This window comes from Patagioenas fasciata, chromosome Z (assembly GCF_037038585.1).
Source record: "Patagioenas fasciata isolate bPatFas1 chromosome Z, bPatFas1.hap1, whole genome shotgun sequence".
Taxonomy (NCBI): Eukaryota; Metazoa; Chordata; class Aves; order Columbiformes; family Columbidae; genus Patagioenas; species Patagioenas fasciata.
In genome coordinates this window covers 53,880,006-53,900,441 of record NC_092560.1, presented here as the reverse complement: position 1 = coordinate 53,900,441, position 20,436 = coordinate 53,880,006, and the positions used below count along the sequence as shown (strand labels likewise).

Genomic DNA, 20,436 nt, shown 5'->3' with positions numbered 1-20,436 from the left:
AATTTGGAAATCTTTTGGGAGTCTTGATGGAAATGAGCTAGAATACACTCTGTAGATCACAACACTTCTTCCAGGTTCTCTAATAGTCTTGCTGTGGAAAGATGGATGAAAAAATAGCACTTCTAGCTCCAAGACACCACAGAGACTTTAGGCTCCAGAACAATGTCCGAGCATCTCATAAGGACTCAAGACTTCTTTAATCAGAATGACAGAATGTGCACCAGGTCATTCCTCACATCCGTGTGTCTGTTCTGGGAATAAGACAAAAAGTCTGCTGCCATCCCTGCCCAAAGGGTTCGAAAGCACAAAGGATCTTTACATAAGGCAGATAAAGCTGAGACCTGTGACTCTTGGCTGTCTTTCTTTTCTCTAAGCCCAAAGAAGAGACCAGTTTCAGTCACTGGAAGGTCTGGTTTAATAGCAGTTATTTGCAGTACACATCTAAATCTAATGCAGATGTTTTTAATCACATTACACTTGATCTCAATATCTTTAACAAACACAGTCCTCAAGGCACCCTGTAAGGTAAGTAATCACTGTTATAGGAAATTACAAGTGAGGAAGCAGAAGCACTGTGATGGGGAGACCTACAGGTTCCAAAGTCCAGGCTGTACACAGGCTTGATCACCTCTGCCTTGTGTCTGACAGAACAGTGCCAGCTTGAGTACATGCCACTGCTTTAAAACAGAGACATCAGTGATGCACTTGGTTTAGCTACAGTCACAACTTTCTTCCCTAATGAGAAGAATGATCAATCAGTGACGATGGTGTTTGTAATTTTCTTGTATCACAGCTGTGGTTTGTAACACCAGCTATGTTTCATACCCCTGCTGAGGTACAACTCCTCAACAATGAACCAAGGAGCATAACAAGAATATGGGAGTGTTGTACAAACACCACATATGTCAGAATAAAGCATCACTGAAATTGGTTTATATGTTGTATAAAATTTTCTGGATTCTGAGCTGATTTATTGCCTTTTGTGGGAAATCCTCACACAATTTATTTATTTTGTGATTTGATATTCCTTCCCAATGGACTTCCTCTGAGTTTTTTTCTTGATGGTTTCTTCTTTACTTATCAGGCTTCTTCTGTTTCTAAATTAGACTCTTGGAATCATATCTATGTAGAAAATATCTGGAGGCTGGATGGGTCTTCTCCTCAAATATCAAGAATTCAGTTTGCAATGTGTCAGGTAGCTCTATAGAGAATGTAAGCCTTGACAGTGAGTAACACTTCATGTGATTCAGGTTCCTTTTCCACTAAAAAACAAGGCTGCATTATTTATGGCTGAGGAATTAAAGATGTTTTTACATCCTTGCATTGTTTTAGTTACCATTTCAAGGCAAGATGGTCACGACACAGAGAGAAGTACCACAAACTCTCCAAGATCAGATAATAATTGTGAAACAGCTGAGAACAGATCCCCCAGTTCCTCATCCTGTGCACTGATTATATAATCCCTGTTTTTTATTTACACTGTCCTCTTCTCTGTCTCTTTCTCTTGGTCTCAAGCCCCTCTCTCCTACTGTCTTGATCTCTGTCTCCTCCTCTCACACTTCTTCTCCAGCAGGTCCCTTCTTGTGCAGTTGAGACTATCAAGTTCTCTTTATGTTTCTCTCTTCCTGTCTCAGTAACCAAAGGAAACAACAAAAGAGCAGCAAGAACAGTCAGGAAAGGAAGAGCAGAGCAGTCACCCGCTCTGATACAGATAAAGAAGTTCTTAGGAATAGTCTTTTCACTTGTAGCTCCAGTGGCCCACATACTTCATTTGCAGGTCTGTTGGCCTGGTTATCAAGATCTTGGGCATTCCTCTTGTCCCAGTGCATCTATTTTCTGCTGTCATACTTTTTAAATGTACCAGATGTCAATTCCCAAACACATTCTGATTACTTCTTTGGTGAGTATTCAGGGTCATGCCTCTTCAAGCTCCTTTCTGTCAAAAACTGTAGCAGCACATTTCCACATTCTTTCCCTGAGGATAACATACCTAACCTTGGCTTTGAAAACATTCACAGATTAATTCCTCACTTCACCAGCTAGTGCATACTCTGCCTCTCAGTAATCTTTATCTTACTCCTAGCATGTACTATCTAAACTCTGGCCTGTTCCTCTTGTTCATCCAGCACCATGCTTCTTGCTCTCCTTTCACATTGGACAACAAATACCTGTCACTCTCACTTCTGCTATAGACTCCTTATGTCTAACTGGCTGCTTCCCTGCAAATTCCATTTGAAGACTCATCTTCCCTCTCCCTGGTCTATGACTCCCAGCCTTCTCACTAAGAATACAGTCCAATCCTCTTCCCTAAGCCTCAATTTCATTTCTCCATGCTCATTTGTTCTCTCTGGAAATCTGAAGTATGGTACCGAGCCACTGGCCTTTTGTACATTTTTCACCTTAGCACTACTAAAATGTGGAGGCTGCCCAACTAAAATACTGAATCTGCATCCATCATTTTATTACAAATTATAATCGACTACGAAACATTAAGATATTTTGTATGAAAGTAGCTGCGAAAAATATCCTTTTTGATAGAGCACTAAGGCTATGACAAAGGCAGATTTAAACACGTATTGCCTGTTTCTCATTGCAAATTAGTCTACTAAGCAAGAAATGCGTGTTTTTATTTTTTTTTCTGAATGTTTACACAATGCACCATGTAAATAAATAAGCCTTTGTTTAAATTACGGGAGGACATCAAGTATTTATATGGTGATCTGAAGGCTACACTTATGTTTGGGTAAAAGGTTTGTAGTTCAAATTTTACAGCAGTACACCAAAGAACTAATAAGTTACAAAATGAGAAAGACTTACTAGGTCATTCAGTCCATTCTAATGCCAAAATGGAGTCACTCCCCATAGTATTTATTTTTAGTGCATTTTCCAGCCTAATTTTCAAGTCTTATGCAATCAGACTTTGGAACTTCCTTTGGGACATTATTCATTTCACTGATTAGCCCATTCCACTCTGAGAATTTTTCTTTTAATCTATAACTTTTTTTTTTTTAAGCCACTGTGGTCTCAGAAAGCTAGTTTCTACCCTGTCTACCTTCTACACTCCCCACCTCCAAATAAATACACACACACACACAAACACACAGTGTCTCACAGATCATCCCCTCTAATTTCCAGTTGCCAGGCCATTTTTGTTGCTCTTCTATAAACAACAAAGGGATACTTTGTTTCAATATGTAACCTATATTTGTGTGCTCGAGCATCAAAGACACTGACTTTTAGATTAGATATCAAACTGAGACTCTTTGTGAATATGCAGATAAATGTATAAGAGTCTATGAACTGTTCTAAAAAAGAAGAAAACATTGTTAGCATTGCCTCTTTCAAAAAGAAAGTAGTATCTAACATAAGTATCTGCCAATTGTATGACTGTATCACCAGCTCGGGCACTCCTGTTTATGGATCACTGGCAATCTGCAACGCTGTAATAAATCATCCACAACTAATTTACAGAGCTAGTAGTTTGCACATATAAATTAAAATTTTGTCCATTAAACTGCAGGATAGGCTGTGATAAATTCCGAGGGTTTGAAGGATATACTAATTCAAATTTTCTGGATCGATATGATGATTTCCAACGTACTGCTTTCAAATCTGCTGTAAGAAGTCCTTTATGTGCGAAATGTTGTGTAAGAGAGAAATGCCAGTCATTGTTTAACCAACTAATCTCGTAAATAAGTCTTCAAGAGAAACAGATTTTTGTCCTGTCTTCAGCACGAAGTTGAAGAAAAAGGAATGATGGTTTAATCTTTGCGGACCTGCTGTGTGTAATTCTGGGATTGTGTGCACATACACGTCTTGAAACGCAAGAACAAAGGGTGCAGTTGGAAAAGATCGTCTGCGGAAACGTAATTAAGGTTCAGCTGCAAATGACGGTAAGACTACGTGGCATTTAACACCAACCATCTCAACGCTCGTCCCATAAGCGGGACACCGGCACGGGTTGAAAAAAGCCTTCCCAAAGTTGTCCGTGCGTTACGTATTCGCTGTAATCTTTATTTTACCAACGAAATCTGCCCCGGCCACAGGTGCCCTGGGCTTTTGGGGAACACGGATGAGCGGGCGCCCGGCCGGCTCCCCCCGCGGGCAGAGCCAGGCGCGGCGGGTGCCGAGCCGTGAGTGGCGCCGCCGCCAGCCGCACACCCCCGCCCGGCCTCAGCCAATGAGAGGGCGGGAAAGCGTTTTCTGGAGCGATGATTGGTCGCTGCCCGCTCCGCGCCCGGGGCGCCGGCGGCCGGGGGAGCGGGGAGGCACGGCGGGAGGCGGGGGTGGGGAGCGAAGCGCTCGCCGCGGCTCCGCGGCTGGCCGCAGGCTCCCGCCGGGCCGCGCTTCTTGATCTGGTCGCCAGGCTGCTCCGGGAGAAAGGAAAAGGGAGCGTTTCCTCGTAACAAAGGTGTTTTTAAGCTGTCCAGGAGTGTAAGATAAGAGCCTCACATTCCTTTCGCTAAAAATTGATGTTCGCCGGCATTTTTTCTTCGTGTATATTATGCGTATGTCAGGCAAGATTAAAAAGAAAGAAGAGAGGGGGAGGGAGGAGGATGGATGGGGATCTCTTTGGGATTATTAGCGGTCTGCAGCTGCATTAATTAAAAACGGATTTCCTATTTTAGACAAACATCACTAATTTATTTGCCTTCTGTCTGTCTTGTAAAACGTACTCGAATACAGAGGCGTAATTTAATTTGGCGAGCAGGCAGAAATGAAAGCGAAAAAGCTACTAAATCACCCAGCAGGCACTGGCCTCTTTGAAATGGGGACATTTCCAACCTGATAAGACAATGTGAGTTAAGTGGTCTTTTTGTAGCCGCTCATGGGAATCGACTGCTGCAGATGCACCCACGGGCCTGCCAGGGGTCTTGCCGAATTTCTACCGCAGAAATAAATAAATAAAACTCTGCTTCGGTAATCTTGCAGTACATTCGGCAGGCCAGGAAGGATGAGCGGCAAGAGGGGAGTCTCCTGTATGAATTTCATGACCTGAGGAGGTTTGTGAGGATATTTTATTGATCAGTTGGACGTTGTATTTGGAGAAACAGCTCTTCCACGGACTGTTGCTTTCAGAAATTAAAGTGATGGTGTAATGCAGATAAAGCACTGGCATTTTTGCAATCTCTCCCAGTGACTGTTCCTTGGCTAGTTAACAGAGCATCTATTCAGAAGCAATTTTCTTTGGGCTGAAATTATGTGCTGACCGTAGCAGATCACTTCCCATAATACCCCCTCCCCCACCCAATGCTAAATACAAACTGTCTCCTACTCACTGTATAATAATGTGAAAATGACTGTAATTTCGCAGACGAGAAGCAGCCGAAAGTGAAACGTGTCTAAACAGAGGTCGATACTGAAAAATCAGGGCCATTACCTAAATGTGAAAAATACATACTGCAAAGAAACAGGAAGAGTGATCTATGACTAAATAAACTAAAAAAAGTAGGCTTGGTGTTGCTAATATTAAAATTTGTGCTAACCACTGAGTGAAATCACCCCGAAGTTACCCTGGGGAACTTGCGATTTTCAGTACCTTGTAACATTATGCATGCTCGTTGTCCCATGAATTGCTGTTTTCGTCGGGCACAGGTGGGTCACCCCTGGGTGCTCCTGGCAGTGTCACAGCCATCTTGGCTGCCACACTGGCTGGGAAGCAGCCTCTCACAGCGCTGTGAAGGCACCAGCGTGGACATGTTCACAGTGCAGCATTTCTTGTTTGCACTACACACGTCGTGCCTTTTTTTTTTCCTTTGTAATAACTTAAAAATGTAATGTGACCAAGGGCCCTCCTTGGCAATAAATTTATTCTTGCTAGTAAACCCTTGGTTATCAGCCACTAAAGGGCAAGTGTTTTTACACCAGGAGAAACGGGAGTGGGTCTTCTCCAGGCGGCTTCAAGGCCTCCCAAGGGAGCATGTGCCAGTGACCCCAGTGCCCTCGGCGTGAGGCCAAAGGGGCAATCGGGAGCTGGGGCTCACCAGACCAACCGGGCAGATCTTTCCTCCTAAAAGCCCTGGTCATGGTGGCCTGGTGGCCAAGACATGACTGGGTGCCACATCATGGGTGGCTTTTAACCCCCCATTTTGCATCACCTTCCCTGGTGCCCCAAACAGCAGATTTAGGAGGTTTTACTCCACTGCTTCTCTACTAATGATGCCTTTGATGGGAACCGTGTAACGTGGGGACACGAACGCCTGTAATTTGCTCAGCTGGATGAAGTCCAAAGAGGTATTATGTCACCCTGTCACGGGTGTGCAGGACATTGTAAATGCCGTGCTTTGACTTCTTGCAGGAAACCTTGACTTGGGCAACACGTGCCTTTGGCAAGAAAAACATCCCCTATCGATTTTCCCAGTGAGATCAATCGGGGGAAAAAAAAAAAAAAAACCTGCTTACGGGCATGAAAAAGGACAGGGTCTGACCCCCAGCTCGGCCCGGCCCGGCGGGGAACAGCGCCCCCCTTTCGCCCTTCCCCCCAGTGCCCGCGGGCGGGAGCCGCCGCCGCCCCCACCCACCACTACCGTCTGCGAAGGGTTAAACGCAATTTAACGCAGTGGTGTAGCATAATGGCTCCCAACCTAAACAAAAGGAATGATTAAGGGGGATATTTTCGAGCTACACAAAGCCCGATAGGGAAGATTTGTGTTACTAATTCCTGTGAAAGGATGTTCACGTGGTAGTTATACGGTCGCTGGCATTCACAGTTCAGTGCGTGCAGCAGTAAATCAGCAGCCTGGAAACAAAAGAGTTATTTTCTGCTCCCCCTCCTTCCGAAAAACAGGAAAAAAAAAAGGAGGGGGGGTAAAACTTGATCTAACTTAAGCCATATTGTAAAAACGAACGTGGAATAAAATACGTGAGGAGAGTCAGTGCAAGGAGGGCTAGTCTGAAAGCGCAGCAGCGCCTCGGTGTCCCTTCGAGCAGAGGTGGGGGTGCTGCCCTGCCCTGAATTTCCCTTTGGCACCTTCCACCAGACACTATTTGCTTTTCTCCTCCACCAAGCACGAAAATAATCGCACATGTGTATCACCAGCCCTCTCTTGCTGACTTCAAGCTGTTATAATTTTGAATGAGGGGGCATTTAAAATTATGAGTGAGATTCTAAATTGCCTCTTTGAAACCGGCACAGAAAAGTCATTCATCATCGCTTTGAAAACTGCCCTGAAATTAAATTAAAACGAAATGAGGGAGTCTTCCTCCCAACGTGTGAGTCTTGGCAGAGCTACTCTCCACCTTGTGGGTTTTTTTTCCCTCCTACCTCTCTTTGTCTTTTTTTCCCTAAGCCCTAAATGTTATATAGGATAATTGAAATTGGAAACATGATTTGTATCTGGCTGCAGCAGGAGGCTGTAGGGCTCGGTGTAAGCTGAGGGCTGCAGAGCGAGGGGCTTTTTATGTGTGTGTCTAATGTGTGTGTGTGTCTAATGTGTGCAGGGCGGGGGGGCGGGGGGGAGGGGAGTGTGTGTATCTGCGTGCGCCTAATGCCTGTGTGTACAGTGTCTGTATGTGCGTGTTTCTGTCTCTCACCCTCGCCGGCAGGCAGGAGGAACGCCGGACCAATGAGAGGCCCCGGTTTCATAAAAGCTGGCTTCTGATTGGCCGGGAGGGAAAGGGCATTGTGAACAAAGAAAAGTCCCTCTCAGGTACCGCGCGGAGCGGGCTTCCACTCCCCCGCCTCGGCCGCCGCTCGCGGCCGCCGTGGCGCAGCGCCCGTGTCCCCCGTGTGTGTCACCCTGTGCGCGTGCGGGGGGACAGATGCCTAGGTGTTTTTTTTTGCTTCTCTCCCCAGTTTTTATTTTTGTTTTAATTTTGTTTCTAGAAAGAAAGGAAGGTTCATGCTATCTGGTGCTCTCTTCTTCCAAACACAATAAATCTGTTGAAGACATTAGATTTTTTTTCCTAAAATAAAAAGCGGCTGCAACAAAAACACACTCAATGCAGTTAGAAGGAAAAGGTCAACTCGATCCAATACAGACCGTAAGTACGGTTGCGTGGTGTGTCTATAGCACTTAGAGGGGATTTTTTTTTCTCTGCAAAGGGGAGTGCTTAAAGAGTTTGGGGAGTTGAGATAACTAGAGTTTTTTTGGGTTTTAAAAAGAGAAAAATCCCACAAGCAGGATGAGTTATTTGAGGGAAATAAGAGGGTGAAAGCAGTGTAGTCACACAAATCATTCTTGACGGTGCACTTGGGGGGCGTTAAAGCATAGTGCCTTTTTGGGGTTTTAACTAACCAAGGGGGAAAAATAAAAGTGACACAATTACAGACAAGTCTGCATACTTCCCCCTCCCCCCTCGGCCCCAAGACCGAGGCGCTCGTTAGGAGGAGTGATGGGGTACCGACAGGTCCCGGCGGCACGGGAGGCATTTCTTCTGTCACACGGAGACGCCAGAAACGCGAGGCCGGAGGTGGGGGTGGGAATCGCCGTTGCTCGCCGGTGCCTTGGCCGTCCCCCCCCCCGCCTCGGTCTCCCAGCCGGCCGCCGCTCGCTGTCCCCGGGCGAAATGAGTGGAAAGCCCCGAGGTATCTGCATCCCCCCCGCCGGGCGGTGCGGGGAGGTTTGTAAGGTGCTTTTGGGGAGCACCCGCTTTGCCGCGGCACCCCTGAGCTGCAGGGTTGCCCTCGGCCGCGGGGGTGGCGTTGTGAGGCCGGGGAGAGAGGCAGCGCTGACGGGCCCTGCCTGTCTGTCTATCGTGGTGTGTTTTTTTGTGTGTTAAAGACCAGACCCGTATTCGCTGGATACGCTTGTCACCCATTTTTGTTCTCACGACAACCAATGGAGCCCGCCAGCCTCACGTGACGCGGGCGGCCTGAACTGTAACGGAACTGCCGCGCCTCGGGGGTTGGCGGTTGCTGGCGCGAGCGTCCCGCGTCCCTCCCCCCCCACCCTCCCCCTCCTGCCCTCCACCGGCAATTCATTACGGCTTTTAGCTTCCCATCGCCGGCTAATTAAAAATACTAAGCTAAAGCTCGAGACCGTCTGACTCGGCTGGGAGGGGGGAGAGGGCAGGAGGGCGAGGGGAGAGGAGAGGAGAGGAGGAAGGGGGATAGGAGTAGACTGCGAGGTTTGCCGAGACAATAAGGTGGGAGCGATCTGTCCTGAAAAAAAGGTCGTCTGCTTCATCTCCTCGGACTCTAATTACTGAATTATTTACCGCATGACTGATTAGCCCAAGCTCCCGGGTTTTTAATTATTATTATTTTTTTCCGAGACAGCAATTTGAAACTTTGATCTGTGCCCATGCTTTTGTTATCACTGTTTTTTAAAAGCGCTGATTTGAGGCGAGGGGGGACGGGGACAGACACCCCCCCTCCCCGAAATCTTATCCCTGGGAGAATTTGCTTCGTTTGAGAGCACGCTGTCCTTCCTCCACTCCCACAAAATGTTTTGATAACCGGTTTATCAGATCAGTGATTCCCCCCCTCCCGCTCCTCCTCCTCTTCCTCGCCCCCCCCCGCCTCCCTCCCCTCCCCCCGTTTCCCCTCAAGTTACTTCAAGAAATCAGATCTGTCAGGACGGGCGAAAAAAATGCCACTTCCCAACTAACAGGCGGAATCCAGCCCAGATTTTCAGTCCTTTCTTCTTCTTTTTTTCCTTCCTCCCTTTCACTAATTTATCCCGATGTTAGCACATTCTGTCTTGTAACACCCGGGCGCCTGTAGGTTTGTTTCATGGGATCATTACTTACTGATCAGGATGGCTCCCTGGTCTGGGGCTGAAGACGGAGTGTGAAGTTGGGGAAACATTATTTTTTTTTTTTTTAATTACTGTGATGATTATTACCTCTCGGTGCTTATTTAGGAAAAGCAAACAAACAAAAATCTGTTCCTTGATGCTTCAGTCTGAATGTGAAATATTACCTACCAGCTGGTAAAGTTGTGGGAATCAGCATTTTTTTTTCTTTAAGCCAGGAAGAAAAAAAAACTAAACAAACAAAAAAAGGACTTCTGATCCGTGTGCCAAAGTAGGGGGAGATATGTTATTGACCGATTTATACTGGCTGAGATGATACTTGCTTTCTACTTCTTGATCACTTGCTCTTTAAGTAAAATGAGGCACAGAGTTGTTGCTGAGACGAGTGGGAACAGCATTTTGATTTGCTGGTTTAATTAAAAAATGATAAAGGATTAAAGGTAAGCTTTATGTGTATATATGTATAAATATTTCGACAGTCGACTGTAAAAGGGAGAGATCCCTTTAAAAATCGTTTTAACTAAGCTTTGTCAAACACACACTCATTTGTGGTCACTGAGGCCACCTTGGTGCAGATCACTTAAAGTGTATGTCTTAATCAGTTTCCTGTACAGTCAGTAATACTATATTTAACAGACCTAACAATTGTATGACCTACGAGTACATTAGAACTGTTTTTAGAACTGTTACCTTGAGAATATTTTTTAAAAGAAATAAGAGCTTTTTATTTTCTATTTTTTTTAACCTATGGAGTTTAATGTTGTCAGGTAGACATTTGTGTTTATAGATTGTTGGATTTTAACAGAAGCTGTATTGTGGCAAGGAAAATTGGATTTCCCACTTCCCTTAGTGCTTCCTCCCCCCTCAAGAGATTAAGTAGAAGAGGGGTAAAAGATAATATAGGAGAGTCACAAAACTTCAAGGGTCTGGTTTAAAGCCACAAAATCCATGGAATGCAGTGAAGAGTGAATCTGTGCCCTTCCTTTTCTTCCTTTTGTGCCTAGGTGGTGGTCCAAGGGATTAGATTACAACATGTGCTCCAAAAGCTAGGCACCATTTCTAAGACTGTGTTTCCTGAGCTTTGTGGATTTAAATCATGTAGTTATTTTTTTCTGGTTTTTTTTTTTTTTTTCTTTTTTTTTTTTTTTTTTGGTGGACATGACTATTTAAGAGAGAATGTGGATATTGGTATACAACTAGATTAAAGATCCTCCCTATAAAAGCATCGCGGCCACTGCCACTGGTTTAACAAACTTAAGAAAAAAATGAATGATTTTGCTTTCCCTACCTTGCCCCCTCTTTATTAGTTTTATTATATTCTGATAATACCCAGACAAATATTCAACTTTTCCTTTCCTCACAGGACAAGGTGGAGGTGAACTGCAAGTTGTGAACTTAGACGTACCTGGGGGAGGAAGACAAGAAGAGTTGAACTTAAGAGAGCCCAACGGAGATAAACGAATGTCCCCGCATTTTCAAAGGAAAGTTCATCGGATTTTTACTCTAGAGATCTCATCTTCAGGATGTCATTGAACACTTCCACTGCAGGAAAAGGTGTGGATCCAAACACAGTTGACACTTACGACAGTGGCGATGATTGGGAAATTGGTGTTGGGAATTTAATAATCGATTTGGACGCCGATTTGGAGAAGGATAGACAGAAATTTGAAATGAATAATTCTACTAATACCACCAGCAGCAGCAACACCAGCTCCAAGGATTGCGGGGGTCTGGCCTCCAGTGGGGCTAATACTACCTCAGCCTTAGCTGACGGCCTAAAATTTGCTTCTGTTCAGCCCTCTGCTCCCCAGGGGAATTCCTCTCACAAAGAGACTAGCAAATCAAAAGTGAAAAGGAGTAAAACTAAGGATGCTAATAAATCTCTGCCTTCTGCTGCCTTGTATGGGATTCCCGAGATCAGCAGTGCTGGCAAGAGGCAGGAAGTCCAAGGGCGCCCTGGAGAGGCAACTGGCATGAATTCAGCACTGGGTCAAAGCATGAGCAGTAACCCAAACGGCAATAATAACACCACCAGCAACACCACCACTGTTGCCTCTTGTGGGAAAAACAAAGAGGAGAAACCAGGTAAAGCCCCAGGCAGCAGAGGCTCCAAGCGGGATAAAGATGCGGGAAAATCCAGGAAGGACAAGCAGCATGACCTGCAGCAGGGTCACCCCAATGGCAGTGGGGGTAGCAGCAGCCAAGCCCCGCCTGGGCACCTCTATGGTTTTGGGGCCAAAGGAGGCAGTGGTGAGAGCAGCAGCCCGTTCCACTGCACCTCCTCTGCCACGGGGGAGGTGAGCAAAACCCCAGATTCGGGGTTAATGGGGAACTCTATTTTGGTAAAGAAGGAAGAGGAGGAGGAGGAGAGCCACAGGCGAATCAAGAAATTGAAAACAGAAAAGGTAGGACAAAGCTCCTCTCCACTTCTTCTCTTCTGTGTCTCCCTGTGTCTATAATAAATGTCCCACAACTGTGTATTTGGCTCCTGTGTCTTCTCTCTGCTGTGTATTTGTGACATGCATTTGTTCTTACTCTTTCTTCTAAAAAAACCCCAAACAACCCTGACACCTCTACCCTAGAGAGAAGCCGCTATGTTTTGAGTGTGCTTCTCTCTATTGTGACTTCCCCTCCCTGTAGTCAGACCTGGAGAACATTTCGGTTTTGTCTGTTCCTTTGATCGCACTCACTCAGATGGAGACACCACAAGATGACCCTGACCGAGCTGTCCCTGGTTTTAACAGAGAGCAGCAGTGTTGGTACCAGTGGGATGGCATGTGTTTGCAGGCTGGAGGTCTGTGTGTTTGCCTTGGGGGGGTGCAACAGCTCAGGCTCCAGGAGCAGCACGTCTTGTATGTGCTGACACTTCTACACAACGGCGGTAGGGACTCGTGGCCGTTCCTCTCGCAGAGTCTGAAGGGCCTTATGTCTTTTCTCCCCCGACCCACTGCCTGGAGTTGAGTTTGTCTTTGGGCGGTGAAATATGGGCTCCTCCATTGCAGTTCATGGAGACATGGGATACTTAACTGTACTGGGGGCGCCGGTGGCACAGCAGAGGCCCCAGAAGCTGATGTGGAGGACTGGGAGGAAGGACACAGCAGACAGGCGGTGCCTGTCATCTTCCTGGAAGGAGGAGGCTGGGAGGAGGGGAATGCACCTTGTGCTGAGATGCCTGTGTGCAAAACAGCTCTTGGAACAGAGGGGAGCAGTTTGTCTCCTGTCTGGGGGAGCTTTCCTGTCTGATCCTCACTGGCTCTTGAATGTGAACGGCTCATTTATTGAGTGGTTGAAATGTATGAAAGAAATCAGATGGCGGTGTGTGTTTTTCTTCCCTACTACATTATCAAGGATGCTTTCTGTAAGAATAGATGGCCCAACCAAATTCTTTTTGAAGGTTAGAGTAGAGCTTGGCTTTTTTTAACCACTCATTCAAGGGGGTTCTGGTGCTGGTGAGAATTGTTCTGTCCATAGAGCAGAAGGCATTTTCTGGGGAACCTGGGGACAAGCCTTGGCCCAGGATTACGGGTCAGATGAATTCTACAGGTTGTTTAACAAAGATAACCTGGTATGCCTGAAAAATAAAGCAAACGAACACTCCCCAGATGAACAATGTCAGGGGGATAGATTGTGACTTTATTGTTAGCTGTTGGTCTTAAATTACATGCTTTTACAACTTCCCTAAGTGAATGTTCAGTGATGAGAAAACTTACATGTCGGTGTTAACTGTATGGTCTGCAAGTGTCTGGGAGGGCTGAAGGTCTCAGGGAAAAGTTATGTCTTTTTACAACGCATTACCGACTTGTTTTTGTGTTTCAGTCATGTTGAAGTTTTCATAATATTGACTGGAGGATTAGATTTGGGTGTTTGTGACGTAAGAGATCTGTTAAAACTGCAAGATAATTTCAAGGGCTTCTGTTCAAGGCAAGGAACAAATTAAATTTCATATTGTATGCGTATTATTGCTTTTAAGATAGCATATCTATGGATGAATTTGTTTGAGCCTTGTGAGCTTTTCTAAATGAAGATGAGAAAACCAGATTTCTGTAATTCATGTGTATATCTTTGCACTTTGATTTATGAAAGTTCTTTCGGCGGCAGAGGGGTGTCCTAAAATCTCATGGTCTCTTTATTAACTTAGTACAGTAGGCATTTACTTTTGTTGCCAATAGTCTTCAAATTGCAGTTCTCTAATCTGTTTTAACTATCTAGATAAATTGCCCTAATCCGGTCTTCACAATGGCTGTGGTTAAAGAGTCAGAGCCATTTGATTGGATTCAGTGGCTGCCTGGAATGTGGGAGGTACTGCCCTTTTGCAACCCCCTTAGCCTTTTAATCTCTCAGCCAAATGTTCACATTCAACAATTTTGTTTAGCTGGCAATCTGAACATTTCAGTATCTCAAAGGCTGCTGTCATGGCAACAGAGATTAGAGGGTGGTGTGGTTTCTCCCCTTTTTGTGTTCTTTCACTCTGCAGTCACACAGGAAATTCTATGAAGAATCCATATACATGCGAGTAATGTTACGTGCAGTGTAAATTGGATGGCATGCAAATTCAGAGCAAACACGTATGGAGTGGTGTAGCGCTAGTGTTATGCTTTGTGTTGTAGCTGTGGCTCCTGGAGGAGGTTTGGAGCTTGCGTTTCCAAGAATAGCCGCTGCTGTTGGCACACACTGACTCTAATATAGGCTTCGCCCATTAGAGTCGTGCAGTTGGCCATTGTCTGGCACAATGGTGTGCTTGCTCTCTGTCTTAAATAAAATCCTTTAGTATTTCTTTTCCCAAAGAATGTTCCCTTCTAGATTTACAATAATAATAAGCTTGTTGCTGACAATGGTTGCAACCTTAAGCCCAGCCTGTGGTACTATTAGTGAAACTTAAGTGTTTTATGTTTGTTGTTCTGGCTTTTTTCCCAAATGTTTAGTAATCACTTTTTTTTTTTTCCCCCCCAGACTTTTATATTCTCTAAGGGTTCTTGCTTTTACTGCTTATACACTAGAATATATATGCTGTACTAGCACAAAGCAACTTGTGTCTGTGGGTAGACACTTTTCAAGTCTATATATTAAAATCAATTTCCAGTTATTTTAATGTTGTGAAAAACATGTCTTGTGAGTTTAGATGTTTCATCTTAGATGCATGCCTGCTGATTCAAAATCTACAGGTTTCTGTATGTAGTGTGGAATATAATACTGCATTTGTTTACTATTTGTGAAAAGCGTGGAGTAGATTCCCAGATTCCCAGGAGTTGTAGTCACTGTTTAGCTTTCACAGCATGCTTCAATGTCTATTTTTGGTCTATTTATTCTGTTTCCTTGCTGCAGAAAGTCATGTAAAACATGATAAATTGGATCTTATGAAGCCTAATTAAATCAATGACTGTGTTCTGCTGGCTCTTTTATGCAAAAACCGCAAGTATGTTGTAAAAGTCACCACTCCCCTAATATGTGGATAAAGTCAAAGTAAGCTGTAATTCTAAGATGTTTGAGCTATATTGGTGCAGCCCATTTTGTGGTTAAGCCACCGGTGACATGTCTAAATAAGCAGCTTTGACAGGTAGACTTACCACTCCTAAGATTTCTGGTGCTAAAACCTGTCTCCATTTTCCATTTCTCATCCATACTGTTTTTAGCACAATTACTGACTGTTTGTCAGCATGAACTCTTCATCTATTTTAGCTAAGAGGGTTTTATTTTGTATTTTTAACAGCTGTCACATTGAGAAGTGTTCAGACTATCTACAAGAACTTGCTTTGTGTGTATTACAGGGAGATTTTGAGATTCAGTCACAATTTACTCTGAGATACAGTAATATTGTATTTGGCATGTGAAAATCACTGTTTACATGAAAACAATGCAGAATATATGAAGCTATAATCAGAGGTGTCTAGTTTCAGTTTTTATATTAATCAGTCTAGTGGTATTCCAGGATTTAATGTTTATTTTGTATTAGCGTATTGCTTCTCATTAAGACTGCATTTCACATCTCAACGTTGTCTTCAGCAAATTAACATACTGGGTGCTATTGTTTATTTTCTCTTCACCTTTTATAAGAGGATTGAGGGTGTTTTATACTTCATCAGGGAACTCTGCATTTTACCTATTGATGTAACTCATTTAAGTACAGTCTTTGATTAATGATTTTATAGAGATATGCATCACATGTACTTTTCTCAGTGGCCTTGGGTGTAGTTTATTCACTGTGAAATAAAACGGCAGGGAGGTCACTTGCTGTGATTAAAGAACAAAGTCTATTGTTTGACAGCAAACTGTTTTGAAAGCTACATAAGGGATTTAGCTGTTAAAAACATTGATAACTGTGGGTGTCTAACAATAAGCACAGCTCAAGGTTCTTAAAGTTCTGTAGTGCTGTCTAGTAGTGTGACCATGCTTTTTGAGCTGGGTGAAAAGGTGTTGCCCTTTGGCCAACAAAACCTTTCCCTGTGAACCTGCTGACCTCTGCCAATATGTATGACCAGACCTGCTGTCAAATTCCTGTGCAAAGCAAGAATTAGCTCAGCACAATGGATCCTGGTCTGGAACAGTTATAAAATAGGGAAGCTGATAACCTTACTAGGAACTACTGGAAAAATATTTCACTTTGGGCATCAGTAATTTTACAATTTTAATAACTTCATAAATACCCAGTAAAAAGGGAAGGATTGATTGTCCGGATGTCATGAGGTTAACCATGTTCTCCATGTTAAAGGGCTTTCCTGCAAGACTGTTTTAATTATAGCTATATAAAGACTTGTTTTTCCAAAGTAGCATTTTATAGTCCAATAAATGAAATGTATGTTAAAAGTGCTAAGCAAAATGTCCCGTAACCATAGAGGTGTTCAATAACCAAATTGAAGTAACATGGAAAGTACCATCTGTTCCTAGTTTTCAACATAAAACCAGAAATTGAATAGCTGAGATTTGCTCATTTTTTTTCCTACTCTCTTATTTTATTATTATCATTATTTTGAAAAGTTCACCTGGCACTTTATAGAAGCTTTCTGAAATGCAATAATACAGGAGGGACTGTGAAAACACATGTTCCTACATACAGTTAACCAGTTCCACTTTCATTTAAAGAGATTTCCAGAAGCTTAGTCATTGAAGAATTTATAATAGTGAATCACCTCCTGCAGGCAAACACAATAAGGGTCAGGTCTTTAAAGATCTTACTGTTTAGGTAGAATCTGAATTATTCTGTCGATTTTTCACTAAGAGGTAAAAGGGAGGTGCGGGGGGGAAAAAAAGCCACTCAAAGGATATGTTTAGCAAGCTGTTATCACTCACCTAATTGCATATGATAAAAGTATTGACTAAAATTTTCCATGCAGCGATTTTCTGTTCTTCAGAGAAGTGTTCTAAAATTGTTGATGGGGGAAAATTACTCTTTTAAAGATAACTTAAGTTCTGAACTGTTAGGCAATGAGATTCTTGGCTGCAGCCTATGAGCTCTGGATAAAACGCCATCCGGCCTTTGTTTGAGGTTTTTTACTGAAGCTAATGACTGGTCTTGTGCCGCCCTGAGATAAATGACATTATCTCTGAGTGGTCTGACAGGAAACAGACATGTTAATGGTGAAGCTGCGGGGAGGATCTGCTGTAGCTCTGACAAAAGAGTAAAGCTTGGACCCCTGGTTGTGATCATTAACACATAATACATTCCAGCTTCTCCTACCAGGGCGTTCATAATTGGAAAGCTATTTTATTGACAATAATGTAAATCATATATCTGAAATAGGCAGTTTTTCTTGCACGGTAAAATTCGTGCCTTTGGTGGTGGTGGTTCTTTTTTTTTTTTTTTTTTTCAATGGATGATTTAGTTTTTAAAAAGTGTAATCTCTAAACTCCGTTGTACTGATGTCTGTGAGAGATTCTGTTGATTGGACACATCCTTTGTATGTTGAATACAGGTTCCCCTTTATTTCCCTTTATTTCTTTGTGCTGTCTAAGCGATTTGCATTTGTACAAGTAGGCTAAATGCTGTTACTTCAGTGAGAGCAGTCTTTGTCCTGTGCTTGCTTTGTAAAACAGGTGTATTAAAAAAATCCACAGTTCACAAAAGTGAAAATTATGTTTCCTTGGATAAAAGACTTGAGAGTAGGTGGCAGGGTGGAACATCATTGTACTCATTATAAATTGAAAATTTTATATTGTATGGGGCTATGCAGATCTGCTTCTCTTTCTCCCTTGCTTTCCTGCACACATCCAGAAAATAATCAGTGTGTTCTGTACCTCCTGGCCTGTGAGATGGTGTCCAAGTACTTTGTGTGTACTTTGTAAATGTTCTGTGGTCTTCATGGTCAGTGTTTGGGTCTCAGAACACATGTGTACATCCTGGTGACTACCCAGGCCATCTCAAGGCTGTTCCAGTTCAAAGCTAGACTGCATGCATCTACTTGTTAAAATCTGTGGGACAGGTAGGAGAACAGGTTTGTGAGATATCTCCAAAAAGGTGTCAGGTGTGAGGTTAGTAATGAGCATGAGATTATATCCTGGCATCCTTTTCTCCTTTCTGAAGCCACTAAAGAGGAACCACACATGGGATTAAAGGTCAACAAATGTAGTTTGTGAAACAGTAGATGAGAAGACTTGCCTGAAGAGAAGGTATAAAGAAATGGAGTTGGGAGACATATCCTAGACATGCTTAGAATTCCCTTCAAAATACCTGTCAAGATACTGCTAACACACTGGGTGTGCTTGGTCACCCCTGGAGCCATGGTCTTGGTTGCAATGCTCTTTTTGATGTATTCTTTTTACTTATGTACAGCAAAAGAGTGAATAAAAAAATCTATATTCCTGTACATCTTACACAGTGTTAATAGTACGTGTGGTATCTGGGCACATTTTACAAGCATCACCAGGAATAGGGTCTCAAAAATACTATCATTTCTACTTTTAGAAACACAACCTTCTGTTTTGGAAAAAGATGTATATATTTTGGATTTCCATCACCCAGCCTTGGAAAAAAACCTTAGGTTACTTCTGCAGCTACTTAGGCAGCTTTGTGTCACTGACACGTTATGGATTTCTCTGATACAGTACTCAGTCTTCGAATGGCATGTCAGCTACATGTTCCAGATTTGTTCGATCTTATACAACTGGGATTGCTGAATTTTAACCAAGCTTTAGAATCTGTCCTGATCTGAACTGATCTACTTTGTACAGATAATCCAACAACAAGGTTATTCTTTACATATTATGCTTAGCAGTTTACTAGCTTTATAGTGTTCCTACATAGTGTTCTAATGTACACGGTGATACATCACTGCGTTCCCTGAAAGGCTGGATAGATGATCTGACTTCTTAATTGTGCTTTGTTCCTTGCCGTAGAAATAAATCTTCCCATGGGACCTCAGATAGTTTCACACTTGTGGATCTGTGGATGCAGTGACTTCAGTTGAAGGACTGGACATAGTTTTTGCTTTTATGTGTTTATGTGTCAAGGAGTTGTTTCTATTTCTTAGTTATAATCACAGAAAATATATTGATATTTTTAAAAACTTCAACCTGTACATAATGTTCCCTGTTGGATGAAAGACAACAAACTTGTGTTCCATTAAAATTTATGATATTGACATTACTAAAAACAGGAAATAGCTTTTTAAAGTATATAAAGTTCATTTATATTTCTTTTTTCAATGTGATGAACTTTTTTCATTTTCCCTTTTTGCACCAAAGTATTTCTGCACAGTGGAGGTCGTTTGTGGTGCAGTGTTTCGCCAAAATGAATAACAATACAAGCTGTCGTTATTTAATTTCCTTAATATGTTTGAAATTAGCTAATTTGAATAAAGATATTTACCAAGTTTCATAGTAGGTTTTGAGGGTTTTTTTTAAAATGAAATTTTAAATAACAGCGTTTAAAAAATTATTACATTCTTGAATTAAAACTACAATTTACTGCAAGCTATGAGTAGCCATTTGGGCAAATAAGAAGATCAGACTATGACTTTTGTTTATGCTGTAGCCAGGGTTTCAGTAAGCACTCTCTATTGCATTTTCTCTTTTAATTCTGAGTAAATGGTCTTGGCAATTGGAACAAAGCCTTTACATGTGAATGAAAGGTTGTAAAACCATTCAGAGTGACTTGACTGACAAGCAAGTTCTTTGTAATTTTCTTTTCCCTTTTTTGAAAAAGCTGAGAGAAAATTCAAGGGGGTGGGAATAGGTGTTTTCCTCTGATGCCCTTGTTTTCGTGTACACATACATAATATATATGGTTATATGTAAGACTACTTAATTAAACAACTTAAGTGGGCATGTAGGCTAAGTTGCATGCAATGAAATAGGACTGATGACTGTATATGTAGGTTTTCCAGCTCTAGAGTGACTATGGTGTTGATTAGATTTTCTGAAATTTTAAGCCAACACTGCAAGTTAAAAAGTTGCAATTTAGTGACTGAAGTTTATAATATGTCTGTTTTTCCTGGAAGCTGGCAGATACTGCTAAATTTCAAAACGACGGATCAACTTTTCTAGCATCTAGTTGTAATATCCACTGAGGCTATTCAAATCAAAGCCATTGAGAATTAAATCTTGCTGATCTTCGAGTGAAGACATGCTATGCTGAATTGTATGTTCTTTATGATAAATCTTCCTCAGCCATTTGACTAACTGATATACTGAAAAAAACCCCAACCCTGAACGTTTGGTTCCCTTATCCTCTCACATCTTCTCCAGTTTTTAAGTCTTTCTAGCCTAAATCTTATCCCTGGGTACGAACCGAGCTTGGCTAAGGTGT

General features: G+C 42.7%; 1 protein-coding gene across 5 annotated transcripts in view; it reads left to right on the top strand.

Annotated features, from left to right (window-relative positions):
* Positions 1 to 4,339: 4,339 nt before the first annotated feature.
* ZNF608 (zinc finger protein 608) overlaps positions 4,340 to 20,436 on the top strand; it is a 90,232-nt gene continuing 74,135 nt past the window's right edge. The window contains exons 1-2 of one of the 5 annotated variants that reach the window (XM_071801955.1): positions 4,340 to 4,411; positions 11,062 to 12,103. In XM_071801955.1, coding sequence (XP_071658056.1) covers positions 11,222 to 12,103 — 882 coding nt within the window. In that variant the 5' untranslated portion in view covers positions 4,340 to 4,411; positions 11,062 to 11,221. Of the gene's footprint in view, positions 4,435 to 7,647; positions 7,984 to 9,038; positions 10,139 to 11,061; positions 12,104 to 20,436 lie in introns of those variants that run through there. The other 4 variants (XM_071801954.1, XM_065861132.2, XM_065861130.2 and 1 more) reach the window with 4 other exon arrangements.